We start from the raw sequence: 17,196 nt of genomic DNA on the forward strand, positions 1-17,196 counted from the left end.
CAGTGATGGGGAGTTCACCGTGAACACTGATCCATGTGATTAATGCACACATTAAGGGTGGGATTTTCAAAAGTGTTCAATGTCTGTCTAACTCTGCTCCAGTTGACATCACCTGAGCACTCTGGAAAATCCCACCCTATAAAGTATGAAAAAGCTGGAGTAGATACTTACTGAGCATTCAGACCGTTGGCTTTCTAAATGAAATCACTCCAAGGGTTTTAATTTTCAAATCTAAAATATTTAAAGTCTGTATCCTGAGAGGTTCTGGGCACCTTCCACTCATACCATTTATACACTGGTATGTAATAGCATGTACAACATAAGGTGTTTTTGTGGACGTGCGTGCTAAAATATGAACATGTTTAAAAGAAAAAAATCTGCAAAGATAGGATTTGGCATGATCTAGTGGATAGAACACTTGGCTGGTCAGCAAGATAGCTTGGTTCTTTTCATACCTTTATCACGTGTGTGACCTGGGCCAAGTCACTTCATCTTTTTGTGCCTCAGTTTTTCCATAAAATGGTATTTACAAAAACTGGTCAAAATATTTTGACAGAAAAAATTTTCCACTGAAAAATGGAGTTTCATCAAACGTGACATTTTCCATGGGACAATATCATTTTCAACTTTTCAAATAGGGAATGTAAAAAAGTTTAATTTCAAAATGAAGTTTTAATATTTTTGATTTTCAAAAGCCTATTTTTTAATTTAATTTAATTTTAAATGTTAAATTCTTCCTATCTCCTCTTTTCTTTGTGACACAGAATACAATGAAACAGATGATGTAAAATGTTTTTTCTTTTCCCTTTCCCATTAACTCTTTAAAATGTCTTCAGTTTCAGAAAAGTTATATACTGGCAGAGTTTCATGGTTTCTTTGCGGGGGGATTCTGTAACTTTCCAAAGCTTTCCAAAGTAGGAGAGGATACTTTGGGGAAAAGGGAAAAAGTGGGAGTGAGGGGGGCTTGAGGAACCCCTTGAGGTTTTTCATTTTATTGGACTCGGTGGCAAAAAGAGGACCGGGAGAAAAATGAAAATTTGATGTTTTCCAAAAAAATAATTTGAGAACACTTTTTAAATGAAAAATTGTTCTATTTTGAACCCTGAGAAACAAAAACTTAGACACTTTTAATTTTTTTCCAAAATTGTTTTTCTGTGTGTTGACCACTTCTAATATTTACTCACCAGTGTGAAAAACATGTTAAGATCTACAGATGAAAAGCACTCTCTATATTTGATCCTGCTCTGTTGACGTCTGTGGAAGCTGAGCCATTGATTGCATACCACTTGAATCTGTGCTCAGTTTGAGCTAAACATTCAAATTAGTGTTTCTTGATGAGGTTTTGAGGCAAAGACTATTTTTTAATAAATGAAAAAAGCCCTTTGAGCAAAAGGAACCATATGGAAATCAAAGGTTAAGAACATTTTCTCTTGTGTTATTTGAAATGGCAACCCAGATTTCTGTTTATATGTTATCTAAGCTTTTTCCCAGATACCTAATTTGCCATGATGTGCAAATTCTTAACAAATTATTAGTTCTCTACATTTTGTATTGAACTATCATCAGTTCTTTCTAGCTCAGTTATAGAAAACTCCCATAAACAGAAAACTGCGGTGTTTTGAAACTTGAAATTTGCAAATATCTTTTATACTCATTCATTTTTTAAAAAATTGAAGTGAGTGATATTTTAAACAGATACAGTCACATCTGAGGCCCCAGTTAAGCAAGATACTTAAAGCACATGCTCAGCTTTAAGCATGTTAGTCCTTTTGGCTCCATTTGAACAACTTGTGCTTAAAGTTAAGCACATGCTTAAATGCCTTGTTGAATCAGGGCCTTAGTTAGGAGCATGAATTAAATCCTAATAATTAACATTTCTCTGAAGCCCTAATCCTAGGAGATTGGGCAAAATAAGCTTTTCTATTCCAAGATAAATAGAGCAAATAACTTTTGCTGACCATTGCCTTGTTTTCACGTTTTCTGTATTGCTTTAATTAATTTGTAAAAATATATTTACAGTATCAGCACAATTCCAAGGTGTTACATTTCATCCAGAACTCCCACTATTTTTAACTGTGTTCCTTCATTAGCCACATATCTTCAGGAAGAAAAAAGAAAAGAAATGTTTTGTTTTGAAGAACATAATCTGTATTCTGTCACGTACTCCATCTCCCAGGGAAGGTATCTGGGAATTTACTCTGCTATTTTTATTTATCCTGTCAGTGTAGTATATTGATGAGAGGACTAAAGTCCAATGGTGTTAAAACAAGACATGAAATATTGATTAATTCTTTTTAAAATTCCTTTTTACTCCTGAGCATAGCAGCTTTCAGATGCTACTGTCAATATAGTTCTGTCCAATAAGCCTCCGTTATTGGAAAGGTCCTGATCTTCATAGTGCTCTGATAAATGGTTATTATGATCTTAAATGGTTAGCCCAAGGTTAGTGTGCTTCTGCTGCTAGAGCAGGAAGCTTGTTAGAAGCAGTACAGCTCAACATGGCTGATGCTACTCTGTATTAACTGCTTTTGAATACCCGCTTCAGTTCCCCATGATTTGGTTGGGAATTATGGAAAGGTTGTGTATTTCTCTATAGTAGGCATTAGGAAAAAATTCTGCCTAGAATAACTTGAGAAACTTGGGGCAGGGTGGGGGTGGGGGAAGATAGATTAAGAGATTTAGAGAGAGTGGAAAAATGAGCCAACATCCAAAGCTGGTAATAAAGAGCACTAAGAAAATGCACAAACTACTAGAAGCAATTTACCTGTGGCAGTTGCAGCATGTAGCAGCATTTCGAAGTGTAAAAAGAAATAGGACTGTAGAAAACCAAAAGGAATAATATGCTTTGAAAAGGAATATAAGTGGTTCATAGCTTACATTTCATTGTTAATACACTGGCTGAAAGGTCATATTTTAAATTATATGTCTGTAAGCCTATTTAACGACAGCACTGATAGCACCATTCCTCTGAGAGAAGAGCAAGTAAAATTAAGCAGTTTCTGATTATAACTACATCAGTTACCAAAGTACAACACTATTCAGAGACAGGCTGGTGAACGATTGATAGCTTTCACTTGTCACCCTCCCTTATTTGCACATGGTTACATTCTTCAGCTCTAACTTATAATATTATAACACTGATTCTGGCTTCCCTGGTGGTCTCTTTGGTACACAAAGGCAGCTGAATCAGATAAAAGAGAATTTTCTATGTAGTGTAAAGTTGGCAGAAGGGCTCTACACCTCCCCCAACATACAGATAATTTGGGGAGTTCCAGGAGAAGAGGTGGTGTAGCCAAAGCATCTCTTGCCACAGCAAATCCCTTTGGGAGGGCCTTTGCACCCAAACTTAATTTAGAGCAACCCTTAGACTGCTTTAGGTTGTGATGGAGAACAGACAGGTCTCTGGCTGTGCCCAGAATCTAGGGGCTACAAAGGTGGCATACAGCCATCTTGCCTCCTCTCCTTCCCCTCACCCCACATCTTCCTGAACTGAGCTCAGTCTTAGGGCTACATTTAGCTCGCTTTGTGACTTGATGTAAACACTTACCACATGGATTTTTTATTATTAATATTTAGTTAATCTCACTAGAACTGAAAGGCACATACATTCTCTAAGACAAGCTGGACATTAACCAGTTTGTACACAGGGTAGAATTCACAAAGGTATTTAAATGGGAGCTAGGCACCTAAGTATGTTTGTGAATCCCACCCTTAGTGCCTAACAGATTCCTTTTTATTCGAGATATTAAAGCAACATCTCTCGCTTGCTCTGCTCACATGGGAAGTTCTGTTGACTCCCAATAGTGCTGCTTGTGTGAATAATGTGAACAGGATTTGACCTTTATTAGAGAATATATAGTTTCTCAAATAGGAGCCATTTGGAAACTGTGCGCCAGATCCTTATTTATGTGATTAGTTCTTATTCATGCAAGTGATCCTATTGCTTTCAATGGAACTAGTTGCATGAGTAAAGGTTGCCAGACCAGACCATATTCCCTTACACTTCCCTCCCTGATACAAGTATGTCATCTCAGTGAATGACACAGAGTTTTATTTTTCAAAACAGCTTTTGATTGTACCAGGTGATTGTCAACACAACCTTAAAAGATGCATTTTGTGTGTAAACTTACAATATTCATGTAACATTCATGATATTGCAGTGATAGTTCTTGTGTACATGAAGATGTGTGTGTGTATAGAGGTGGGTGCACATCCCTTTTAATTTGACTTCTGGCAGTGATTGTTATCTGTCATCTATTATGCTACATTAATTTGGCTTTCAAACGTACAAATAAATTACTTTTCACCTTATGGGACAGGAGTTGTTTGACTTCAGATATTTAGCATATGGTTTTTCTTCTCTGGGTCGTAGCCTGAGGCCCCAACCTGGAAAGAACGAGAGAACACCTATAACAATTCAAAATAATTGTATATTTTTGACAGATTGTCAAGTTGCTTAATGCCTTTTGGCCCAGGTAACAGTGATATTTCTTTGATAAAGTGTTAGTAATTTCTCATTGCAATTAGTTATGTTTTGTGTTGTATTTTTACAGAGTCCAGTCAGGTTCATATCTCAGCACTGGGTGGTTTACCTTAATTTTGGCCATGGATGCCTGCTATGGAATTCATGTCTATGGGATGATAAATGACACCTACTGCAAGTAAGATCACAGGAAATTATTTTCATGCATCTACAATTCTGATATCTTGTCCAAAAATTCACAATTCATTTTAATATCATAAATCTGAGAAATGGATTAGGTATCCATTTCCCAGTGTTTTGCATTGATGTGATGCTATATTGTCAGTGTATTTAGCTCCGATATGATAAAATAAAAAACATTTATTAAACTTTAATGTCAAATGCCATAAGGAACTTTTTAGTCAAAGACTTTCTGCAGTCTTGGAGTTAGCTGGGAAATGGAGAACATTTTTGCTCTTTGGACAAAGTGTACTTGTTTTCACTGCTCAAGCATGTCTATATAAGAAATATTAGTCTATTAGCTCGCAGAATACCAAATGCTCTTGGAAATGAGGAAGTGATTATCTCAGGATAGTTACCTGAAACTATATTACATCACTAAATGAGCAACTTGTCTGAACTTTATTTCTAGGTATATATATGGTCTGCTTGAGTAGCTGGGGGTTTCTCATTGGAAAACAAAACAAGTCCTCAGAGCTTTATCAGGGTAGTGTGACATAAATTCCTACCAACAATAGTTGGTGATCTAGCATTGTCATACATCATATTCTGTTATCATAAGTGCAACCACCACCTTAAAAATTCAAATAAGATATTTTAATCTATAGCATAAAGATAATGGAATATATAGTAGACGTGCTGCTTATTCACAAAAGCTGGAAATTCAGTCAAGTGATGTAAAATAATAAAGCAAGCCACGTTTTATGTTAGCAGGGCTAATTCAAGCAAACCTGGAGCCTCTGTAACCATTTAATTGGGTGTACAATTTCTACCTGTGCCCACACCCTTGCCATTCTCTCTGCTCCATACCAGACAGCTCAATGCTCATTGACACCAGGACATGGAGAAAGGAATTAATGCTCCAAACTTGGCTCTTTAAAGTTAGGCGCCTACATAATAGGATGATTTTCAGAACTCACAGCTCCTGGTAAATGACCTAAACAACATTGTGGAAGGTTGCACTCTCAGCCGGCAAGCCCCCTCAGGGCTGGGGATGGCATAGCAGCTCTTTCCTGTCTAGAATCCCCTGCCAAAGGTCGATCTGGTTCTGCAGTGGTTCACCTCTTCTTGCAACTCAAGTGTCTGGCCAGATCACTTTAAAGTCTCTCCCCTTCTGGAGTAACAGAAGGTACAACTAAAAGTCCAGAAACATCCCAACACAAAAGATCCATCTGCCCCCTCTTGGGCTATTTCTCAGCCCATCCTTGAAGCTGTCTTGCTCTCAGACCAACCCTGGACTTAGTAGTCCTTACTTTGGCCTTGTACACCCCTTCCTCAGGGCTGGCAGGGGAATGCAGGCTCACTCTCTGCTCTGGGTTCCAGCCCTGAGACTCTATATTAAGCAACTAGGTCTGCTCTTTCAGACATACTGCTGTTTTCCTGGGCCACTTCCTACCTCTGAGCCCCTTGCACTGCTTCCATGTAGCCTGTGCTTAACGCAGTCTCTCAGGCCTCTGACTTCTCCCTAGGTTCTCCCAGCTTCTTTTTTCCTCTGCTGGAACACTGACCCCTTGGGACTCCCTCTTGGTACCTTTCTCCCTTTCCAAGGCTCACCACAGCAATTAATGCTGTCCTCAAGCCCTTCTTCTGTCTGCCTGCCTGCGGCCCTTCCTAGAGAGAGGAAACTCCCTATCTTCTCTCTCTAGAGTCCCTCAGCAAGACCTCACTTCCTCCTTTTATGAAGAAGACCCAGATCCTTCCCAGCTGGAGCTAATAACAAATCAAGCCTGACACACCATGCAGATGGTTAATAGGCAGCAGGTTTAAAACAAATAAAAGGAAGTTCTTCTTCACGCAGTGCACAGTCAACTTGTGGAATTCCTTACCTGAGGAGGTTGTGAAGGCTAGGACTATATCAGAGTTTAAAAGAGAACTGGATACATTCATGGTGGTTAAGTCCATAAATGGCTATTAGCCAGGATGGGTAAGGAATGGTGTCCCTAGCCTCTGTTTGTCAGAGGATGGAGATGGATGGCAGGAGAGAGATCACTTGATCATTGCTTGTTAGGTTCACTCCCTCTGGGGCACCTGGCATTAGCCACTGTCGGTAGACAGATACTGGGCTAGATGGACCTTTAGTCTGACCCGGTACGGCCGTTCTTATGTTCTTATGCAGCAAAGTGGGCTAGTTGGCTATCAGATTCCTGTTAACCTTTGATTCAGCTGTGTAGTAGACACCATATCACAGTCATCCAGACTGAAAGGAGGCGTGGTGTTCTTTGGAAAACATTACAAAGGCCATGAGAAAAGGAGAGACATAGCTCAAGTTTTTTCATAGATTCCAAGGCTGAAGACACCATTGTGATCGTCTAGTGGGACTTCTTGTACAGCACAGGCCATAGAACTTCCTCAAAATAATTCCTAGAGCAGATATTTTAGAAAAATTTACAGTCTTGATTTTAAAATTGTCAGTGATGGGGAATCCACCACAACTCTTGGTAAGTTGTTCCAATGGTTCAATATCCTCATATTTCCACCTTAGTTCCAGTCTCAATTTGTCTCGCTTCAACTTCCAGCCATTGGATTATACCTTTCTTTGCTAGATTAGAAAGCCCATTATTAATATTTGTTCCCCATGTAGATACTTATAGACTGTATTCAAGTCATCCCCTTAACCATCTCTTTAAGCTAAATAGATTGAACTCTTTGAGCCTATCACTATAGGGCATATTTTCTAATCCTTTAATCATTCTTGTGGCTCTTCTCTGAACCCTTTCCAATTTATCAACATCCTTCTTCAATTGTTGACACCAGCACAATATTCCAGTGTGGTCACACCTGTGTCAAACACAGAGGTCAAATAACCTCTGTACTCCTATTGAAGACTCCCCTATTTATGCATCTGCGGATCACATTTAGGTCTTTTGGCCACAGCCTCACATTGGAAGCTCATGTTCAGCTAAATATTCACCAGAACTCTCAAATCTTTTTCATAGTCACTGATTCCTAGGATAGAGTCCCCCATCCCATAAGTATGGCCTAAATTCTTTGTTCCTAGCTGTATGTTTTTACATTTAGCCATACAAAATGCATATTATTTGTTTGCACCCAGTTTACGAAGAGATCCAGATCGCCCTGTATCTATGCTGTGACAAAGTTCCTCCTCTACCTTGGTGGGTCCTGCACTTATTGACAGATTTGCTCACCTCAGTGATCTTCCCCACAGTCTGGATCAGCTCCTCCTGTGTCTGATCAGGAGTTGGGAGGTTTGGGGGGAACCCATGCCCACCTTCTACTCCAGGTTCCAGCCCAGGACCCTGTGGATTGCAGCTGTCTATAGTGCCTCTTGTAACAGCTGCATGACAGCTATAACTCCCTGGGCTACTTCCCCATGGCCTCCTCCTCACCGCAGGACCTTCCTCATGGTGTCTGATAACGCTTGTACTCCTTAGTCCTCCAGCAGCACACCCTCTCACTATCAACTACTGGTGCCTCTTCTCCCAGCTCCTCACATACACTTCCTCTCCTCTGGCTCCTCCTCGTCTGACTGGAGTAAGCTCCTTTTTAAACCCAGGTGCCCTGATTAACCTGCCTTGATTGTCTGAAGGTAAGCTAATCAGCCTGTCTGCCTTAATTGGTTCTAGCAGGTTCCTGATTACTCTAGTGCAGCCCCTGCTCTAGTCACTCAGGGAACAGAAAACTACTCATCCAGTGACCAGTATATTTGCCCTCTACCAGACTCCTGTACCCCACTGGTCTGGGTCTGTCACAGTGTCCTGTCCTCTTCATTATTTACCACTCCACCAATTTTTGTATCACCTGAAAACTTTATCAGTGATAATTTTGTTTTCTTCTAGGTCATTGATTCATTGATAAAAATGTCAGAGCGTCGGGCCCAGAACTGATCACTGCAGCACCCCATTGAACACAGACCCACTCAATAACAATTCCCCGTTTACTGTTACATTTTGAGACCTATACGTTAGCCCAGTTTTGAGTCAATTTAATGTGTCCCATGTTAATTTTATATCATTCTAGTTTTTAATCAGAATGTTGTGTGGTCCCATGTCAAATGCCAACATACTGATGTATATTACATCAATACTATTACCTTTAACAGGCAGCAGGTTTAAAACAAACCTCTCTTTAACTCTGCTGGCCATAGAGTTTTCCTTGTGTCACTTTACTTCCCTTATCAATTTTCTATATGTCCTAACTTATGATTTATATTGGTTACTATCACCTTCCCCTTTCTTCTATTTGTTGTATATTATGTTTTTATTATTTCTTATAGCTGCCTTCACTTCCACTCTAAACAAAGTTGTCCCCATAGAGCTCAACCAGTACTCCGTGGTACACAGCCCTGGCATAGAATCAGTAAACAGCACAGTAACATTTCACCGTGTCCCTGATAGGATGGGATGGGGTTTCCCTATAGCTGCAGTTCTGGCTGCATTCCCGATTAGAAGATATTTTGTTTGTTTTAGCTTAATCACTTCCTAAGAATAGCAGAGCAAGAAAGATCTCCCTCCTCTTTTGCTTGCTAATATCAGCAGCCCTGTGCCCTACTCAGACAACACAAGGGCCTGTTGTGGGTACTAGGACTACACAATGAGAGCCTTCCATTTAGAGATACTGACACATTGGCTAACTTTTGCAGTTGGACAACCCAGGGGGAGTGTCCTCTAGGCCCTGACCATAATCCTATATGAACTAGTCAGGCCAGTGTACCTTAAGGACTTGTATTTACTTATCTGATCTATTAAAATGTACACAAACCATACTGTGCATATGCTATAATGGAAAGATTTCTTACACGTTAGCTTTTAATGCAGTCCAGATACAAGACACATGGAGGGGATTCCATAGACTACAATTACAGTGTATATAATGGATTTCCTGGAAAATGTGTTAACATGTATCTGTGTTTTGTTTTCTTTCTCAGGTCAGAAGCCTTTCGAAAGGTCCCTTACCATTATTATGAGCCAGGAAGAGATGAATGTGATGAGTACTTTCTGCATGAAAATGCTCCCTATGGAGGTCATAGGTTTATCACAGAAAAGAAAGTATTTGCTAAATGGGCCAAGAAGCACACAATAATATTTACGCACCCCAACTGGACACTGTCTTGATATTGGTTCTGCTTTAGTATAATAATACGAAAATGCCTCAGTTTACAATGATCTTGCTTACATCTAACGGACTTTCTTACACTAGATAAACTAAACTAAAACTCAGTGATAGAGAAGTTGATGGATCAGCTGTTAAGCAAAACTTACCAATCTGTGGAAGGCAGATGAGTTGCTTATTTTATCACTAAGGGTTATATACTCATAATGCACTTTACATTTTGACTGCATTTTAATTAAAGACAACAGCCATTTCCAGATAGCAGTGATTTCATGTTATATACAAGCATGCCCACAGAGTAGTGGCCCTTAGAAACTTTCCAGTTGCCTTAGGTAATTAAAATGACTATTTGCAGTTAATTAGCCTCAAGATTTGCGGTACTAAAGGTAACTTCCTATAGGCAAATATAAGGGAAAATAGTAGATTCTGAGGTAACTGTATTTATTTGTCTTACATACAACTGGATAAATTTTAAGGACCACCAATGTGGCAGTATGTATATACTTTCACATGCATCCACTGTCACTGGGTGTGCTAAAATTAGAGATGGGGTAAATACTGATTTCTGAACTATAGATAACTCCCATGTGCACAGATATTCATAGCTTGAAGGCCCATAGATAACACAGAAGCTCTGGTTACCTACTTACTTCCATATTGGTTGGCTTCCATCGTCTTGAATGATGTAATTCATCTGGATACCATCTCAAATTGTAGTATTTTTGGAGGATGACGTTCCAGCATCCACTAACATTAGTTCACTTTTTGGGACATCACCCTAAATTGTACCTGCTTTTTGAAACAATAGCTCTACAAATGGTGTAAAAACATGATGGTGGGGGACGCCTAGGGATACGAGGACAGGACTTGGAGCACAAAACTCCTCTGAGTTCTGATCTCAGTTTTAACACCGAATCCCTTGCAGCCTTGGACAATTTGTTTCACCTTTCTGCCTCAGTTTTTCCACCTTTAAAAATGGGGATAATACTTATCTACCTCACAAAGGTCTTGTGAGGATTAATTAATGTCCATAAAGTGTTTTGAAGGTGGAAAATGGTATATAAGCATTTATTATTATGACCTCACCAATGGCACTTGGCATAGCCAACATACAAGAATGTATTTGAGGAAAGTGGCAGCCATGTCAGAGTCTGATCCTGCAAGATGCTGTGCCCCTCTTTTTATACTGTGTGTTCTTCCTAATGCTGAGTTCCCTCCACTTTCAGTTAGAGTTGAGGGTTCTTGGCGCCTCATAGGATTATTGCATCAATGGGGTAGCTCTTGAGTTTTTATACTTGCCCATCTCTAATTCAAATACACTGTTCAAAGTGAACTATCACTTATTTCAACTGCTGCAGAACCATTTTTAATTAGAAAATAGTTCAACTAAACATGTGACCTTTTTTACTGTATTTAAATTAATGTTTAAGTCTCTTTCAGTTTGAAACATTTCCTAAGAACGTTTTAGCACCTGGAATGTCAGCTTCAACATTGTAATAACCAATACTGTGAAACTTGAAAGAAGTGTGTGTGGTGCACTCACACTATTAAACAGGAAACTTCGTATGCTTTTATAAATCATGAAAAGGGGAAAGGAAAAACCTATTTTTACATGTTGCAGTGTTGTGATAGCTGTGCTGGTCCCAGGATATATGAGAGACAATTACCTCACCTTTCTTGTCTCTCTATTTTTACATGTAAGTATTTGTATACTGACTGAATTGCCTAATGTATATTTGTATATGTAAATCTATATTTGATATGTCCGGAGCATATATATTCTTCTTCAACATCATGAAGTGCCACCCTTCTGTAACGAAGAGGAAACACCATTCTCCTTTGTTGTTGAGAGTGATGTCCATGTTTCTTCTTTGTTTCTCTTGGACTATGCCACTAGCTTTTTCCATTGCAGCATCTTCCTGATGGTTTTTAAAATTCATGAGCTTTCTCCTCTTAGTACCTATTGTGTGCCATAGGTGTGCCTGGTTCGTGGCAGGCACAACCCTGATGGGCTTTTGGTTAAGGCACCGGACTAAGCCTTGGGTGATTTAGGTTCAGTGCTTGGCTCTGTCACAGGTCACTTGATCTTTCTCTGCCTCAGGTCCCCATTTTCAGAATGAGAATTATCACATTTCCTTACCCCATACTTCATCTTTTTCTTTGACTGCAAGCTTGTCAAGCCAGATACTGTCATGCCCAATGTGCCTGTACAGCGCCTTGCACAATGGGGCCACAGTCTCAATTGGAGCCTGTAGGCACTTACATAATATACAAATAATAAAAATAATGATTAAAATGCCTCCTCTCACAAGAGTTTAAAATCTATTATAGACCAATATAGCAGGGGCTGAAAGAAGGCAAGGATGGGGAAAGGGTAATGTAAGGATGAAGATTGCAGCTGTGAGCCCATGAGCTAGATTTGCTATATGCATACATATCTTGTCAATTTGAATGGATAGATAGAAAGTTAATAAAAGGAGCTGCTATGAGGGATTTAAAGGAGGAACAAGGGATGCTGGGCACACTGCACTATGGGGGATGTTCTCTGCATACGGTACAAGGGCAACATGGGGAAATGTATGAAGTCACTTGTGGGGAAAGGAATCCAAAGGGTGAACATCAGGCGAGACAAAGTGGCAGAATTAAAAGGGTTAATGGAGAAGAAGGGGTGACTAGTGATGAGATATGGGCAGAAATTGTGCATGTAGGTGAGAGGAGCCTTCATGTGAGAGAAATCTTGCATGATAGGTCGTAGATTCCTCAGATCAGTAGCCTACAATTCTTCTACAATATACACTTTGGCAAAATGCCCTCCATCCCCTCTCTCAAAAATATCAATTTTTTTCCCCACAATAAGGACAGAATAAAGACCTGGGTGATCCTTTATCCACATGTGGAAAGGACAATATTTCAGTATCATTCCAGCATAAAGGCAAGATAGTTTTAAGATAATTGGAACTTGTTCAGATCAACATAAATCTGTTGTAAAGTGTGTGAAGCCTTATTCTTAAAAATAAACAGGGCCAATGCAAATATTTAATACAACTATACAACATCCTCCAAGAGTAATTAGGACATCCCAATCACAAATCCACAAATGGTGTTTTGCATTAATGTAAAAAACGGGAGACCTAAACTGGTTTAAAATTTGCAGTGTGTATTTACAGATAGTGGTTAACACACATTCTGCTACAGAAGGCCAATCTTTTGTATGTATTCAGTTCTGACTTTGCATTCTGTTCAGCATTTACAGTATATTATATGGGAAAAATGTGCAGCATGGCTTAGCGGATACGGCACTGGATTGGGACATAGGAGAGAGAGAGGGTCTAATCACTGCTGTGCTATTGGCTGGATGTATGACCTTAGGCTAGTTACCAGTCTATGCCTTAGTTTCCCCATCTGGAAAAGGAGGATCATGATACTGACCTTTATACAGCAATTTGAGATCTACTGATGACAAGTGCCATGTAAGAACTAGGTGGTATCATTTCTTTACTGACTATAGAGTTTCTATGGAAATGTTCACTGACATTCCCCTGTTCCTGTACGAATGGGAACTAAGACAAAGCATTTCAGTTTGTTCTTAGGTGCATTGCTGAATAGGGATAGAGTTAAAAACAAGCTTATGTCCCACTGAAGTCATGCATGTGCTTTGCTTATTAGGAATGAGCTGCTAAATTGGGGCCTAAATGGGGGAGTTTGGAGAGCCTATGCTACCAATCAGTTTCTCCCTAAAAATTACTATTTTCTCTGCTATAATTGGAAAATACACCACAAATGGTTTTAATCTGTATTTAAAAAAAACTTTTCTAAAGAGGAAATTATTCTAAAGTTAATGGAATCTATTGTAGCTCTTTATGGAATATTTACATGCTGTATAGAATGGCTCATCAGACTTTATCATGTGCAATGCCCAGTTACATAAATACATCTCTAGCAGCAGCTAAATGTGTAGCAGAATTGCAAACCTTATTAGATTGTAGTTGTCACAAAGCAAACTTGGAAGTGTTGCTACCTGTTTGTAGTAGGATCCTTGAATTTGCAGGTTGAGAAAAACCACATTAGAAACATTGCATCAAGCTTCATGCACGCCAGAGTAAATGAACATCACTTCCTTTATTTAAATTAGCCTGTCTTTTGCATAAACTAAGTGTAATTTTTCATTATTTTTATTATATGGGTAAGGAACTGTGACCATTGTGTTGAAGATGATTGTGTTAGAAATCAGCACTGAAGTATGGAAGAAAAAATTTTGTTTTGTGACTATGTTAAGAGACCTTGATTATTTACCTTCTGAGAGCAGTTAGGACAGCAGTTCAGAAACATTTATTCTTTTAAATAAGGACTACCGCAAATTACCAGACCTTAATTAGATGCTATTTGCTTGCTTTCTTTGAGGACCCCTATTTTAATCAACTGCTCGTGTGAGTAAAGAAAGTAAGCAGTTGACCTGTAGACTTCAAATGATTATCCTAGTTATATTTGGTAGAATAATATTCACAAATAATTTGGCAAAGTTTTTGCCATCTGTCATTAAATAAGTGAAACACAAATAATTGTATCTTAATTCAGTCAGCTGTTAGATAGTTAAATATTTGTCAAATGTATTATTTGTGAATATTTTTTATTCATATCAAATAAGTAAATTTGCATTCATTGTCTGACGAGCTATAGTCCTAACTTAGATAAAAGGTTAAAATATAGGACCTATTTATTTTGCTTACTTTCTGTGTGGCCTGTAGAGCTGGTTAACAGTTTTCAAAAATGTTGACATTGTCTTGGAAAAAATTGGAGAAGATATTTTCACAAAATGTTTTCCATTTTTATCCATTTCTAGTTGCATGTTACATAGCTACAGGTATGTAACTTTGATACATTTAGATGATGTTGTATTTGCATATGATGTTGTGTGTCAAGCTGAATAATGCTTTCCAGTCGGTCTCTGGAAATTGGCCCTGACCTGCTCACTCCTCCCCTCCCACCTGCAAAGGCTCCAACTCTACCGCTTGCAGAGGAGTTGGTTCTGTAGAGGCAGCTGAGCCCCTCTCCCAGGTAGGATGAGGAGATATGCACACAGAGGGTGCCATATGCAGACAGATCCAAAGGGGGTGATCCAGGTTCTTTGTTTAATTGCCTGACTTGTGTGTCTTGTTCATATGTTCAGGATCTAACTGATTTCCAGATTTGGGGTTGGACAGGAATTTCTCCCCAGGTAGGGTGTGGATCACCTGCTGGGATTATCTGGGCATGTCTCACCTAATGAGTTCATGGCCATTGCAGGGACCTTGGGCACTGGTGACACCTCAGTCTCTCATGTTCTCTATCTGAGACACAAAACAGTTTATTCTCCTGAGGACTAAAATGCTTTAATTTAACTGACGCCATTGGGCTCAACACAGGGAATTTTCATGAAATATAATGGCCTGTGTTATACAGAAAGTCAGACTAGATGATCTAATGGTCCCTTCTCTCTTTCAACTGTTCTAAACTTATGAAACTCTGAAAGGTCATAACAAACTGAAAGAATTTAAGCAGGAGCAGACTGTATTCAGGAGAGGTCATTTTAGCTACCACTTCAATATTCACAGAGTGCTCATTGCTATGGTATAGGCCCTGGGTAGTCACTGAGGTCCCAATCCAAAGCCCACTGACATCGATGGAGGTATCTCCAATTACTTCAATGGGCTTTGAATCAGCCACAGAACAGCCATCATTTTAAAATCTTGGCTGTTAGATGAACTGAGGTAAGCAGTCTTGTGTAGCAAGCACCAGGTGCACTATTGCATTGTATAAATGGTAATAGTAATGTCAAGGGAGAGCAAGTTCAGCACTGCTGGGGCTGTCCCAACCAATGCTCTATCACCGGGGGTACAATGCCGGAACCCGTCTCAGGACAGCTGAGGTCAGAGCACAGATGCTTACCCAGAAAATATGTCAAATAAAGCAAAGAACATTCCACCTTGAGTTATAAATGTTTATTGCCCTGAGAAGATGGAAAAACAGAGGCACTTTACACATTCATGCTTGGGTTTGGTTGCAAATCATCTCTGACTGTGTTTTAGAAATAGCATGTGCCTCTAGGGATGCTCGAGCTAGTCTAGTACTTGTTTCTGATGAACCTTAGAGTAACCACAAGAGTAAAATTCCATGTCAGTTTCCAAAGCATCAGCTTAGAGCTGTCCTTGGGCAATGGTACATATCGAGCACAACAAATAGTCACGGGTTTTGTTCTTGTTTCCTGATTTGGCATGATTAGCTCTTTTGAGCAGAACGTGTTCAATTTTCAGCAGACGTGTCTCTTTCTGTTCCTTTATTCTTTGGAGGATACAAAGAAATGTGACTTAAACATGCAGAGGTGAAGGATGCCTTGGTGAATAAATAGCCAAAATCCAAATGTAGCTTCTTGAGTACTGATGTGTTTCTGTGCAAAGCTTCAGGAAACAACATGTTGTTTGTTTACGCCATATTACATAACCCACAGAATATTCATGTCCATGGACTGGACTGGTGCTCCCATGGTGAAATCTGCAAGAGGAGACTAATGGGGGGAGGAATGAAATCTTTCCCCATAAGATCTGTCCAAAATAGGGATTCCCAGGAGGCCAGGGCCATCTGCTTGGTGTCCCAGCCCTCATTGCGAGCTTTGGCCCCCAAAACTGCCCTGCTCCCACAGCTCCATTAGATTATATGCATCCTCCATCCCAAATAGGGCAGTTCATGACCTGCTTGTAGCCTGCCAAATTCTTTCTCCTTCCCTCCCCCACAGAACCTGTTCCTACAGAGCATCTTTAGCACTTGGAGATATAGTGTCATAATCTAGCCCCAGGTATGAGTGGTGTGAGTGTCCAGGTCCAGGTCTTGGAGGAGGGAGCAGTTCAGCTGAAATGCCATTGAGTTATGTTACTGTCAGTATGTTTTAAGCTTAACTAACTTGCAAAGGGTAATGGACGCTTCCAACGTTTGATTTTGAATATATCTCTGGCTGCTGTTATAATAAGTCCTGTAGAAATGAGGGTGTTAGTATGTTAATATGATCTAGTACCATTCTGATTTACCGGCTCTAAAGAAATTGTAACTTGAACTAATGCATATTCTTACCATGTAGTATGCATGATAGCATGTTATGTATTATTTTATTCTCATGCCGTAATAGATAATGGAACTTATGTGCATATTGTAAGCAATAGTAGCTCTTTCTCTTTAATATTGTATGACGTTGAGTTGTAGAGCTTTGCTTCAAACCTATAGCAGTGCCATTAGCAGACTGTGGCATATAAACTAGTGAAGCCAGTCAGAAAACGTTTACTAAACTTGACATTTTTCACTTGAATATCAGACATAGTTAAACATGTTTTTGTGAACCTACCCTGGGGCTCAGCTATCATTTCTGTGCCCTGCTATAAGGAAAGCCCACATTTGAG

The 17,196-nt window shown here is 39.4% G+C and overlaps 1 protein-coding gene across 2 annotated transcripts in view; it reads left to right on the top strand.

Annotated features, from left to right (window-relative positions):
- ST6GALNAC3 (ST6 N-acetylgalactosaminide alpha-2,6-sialyltransferase 3) overlaps positions 1-16,559 on the top strand; it is a 324,436-nt gene extending 307,877 nt beyond the window's left edge. For both annotated transcript variants that reach the window (XM_032782167.2, XM_032782165.2), the window contains exons 4-5: positions 4,554-4,661; positions 9,588-16,559. In XM_032782167.2, the coding sequence (XP_032638058.1) occupies positions 4,554-4,661; positions 9,588-9,774 (295 nt within the window). In that variant the 3' untranslated portion in view covers positions 9,775-16,559. The remainder of the gene's footprint in view (positions 1-4,553; positions 4,662-9,587) is intronic.
- Positions 16,560-17,196: the final 637 nt, after the last annotated feature.

The sequence above is a fragment of the Chelonoidis abingdonii genome, chromosome 7, assembly GCF_003597395.2.
Source record: "Chelonoidis abingdonii isolate Lonesome George chromosome 7, CheloAbing_2.0, whole genome shotgun sequence".
Taxonomy (NCBI): Eukaryota; Metazoa; Chordata; order Testudines; family Testudinidae; genus Chelonoidis; species Chelonoidis abingdonii.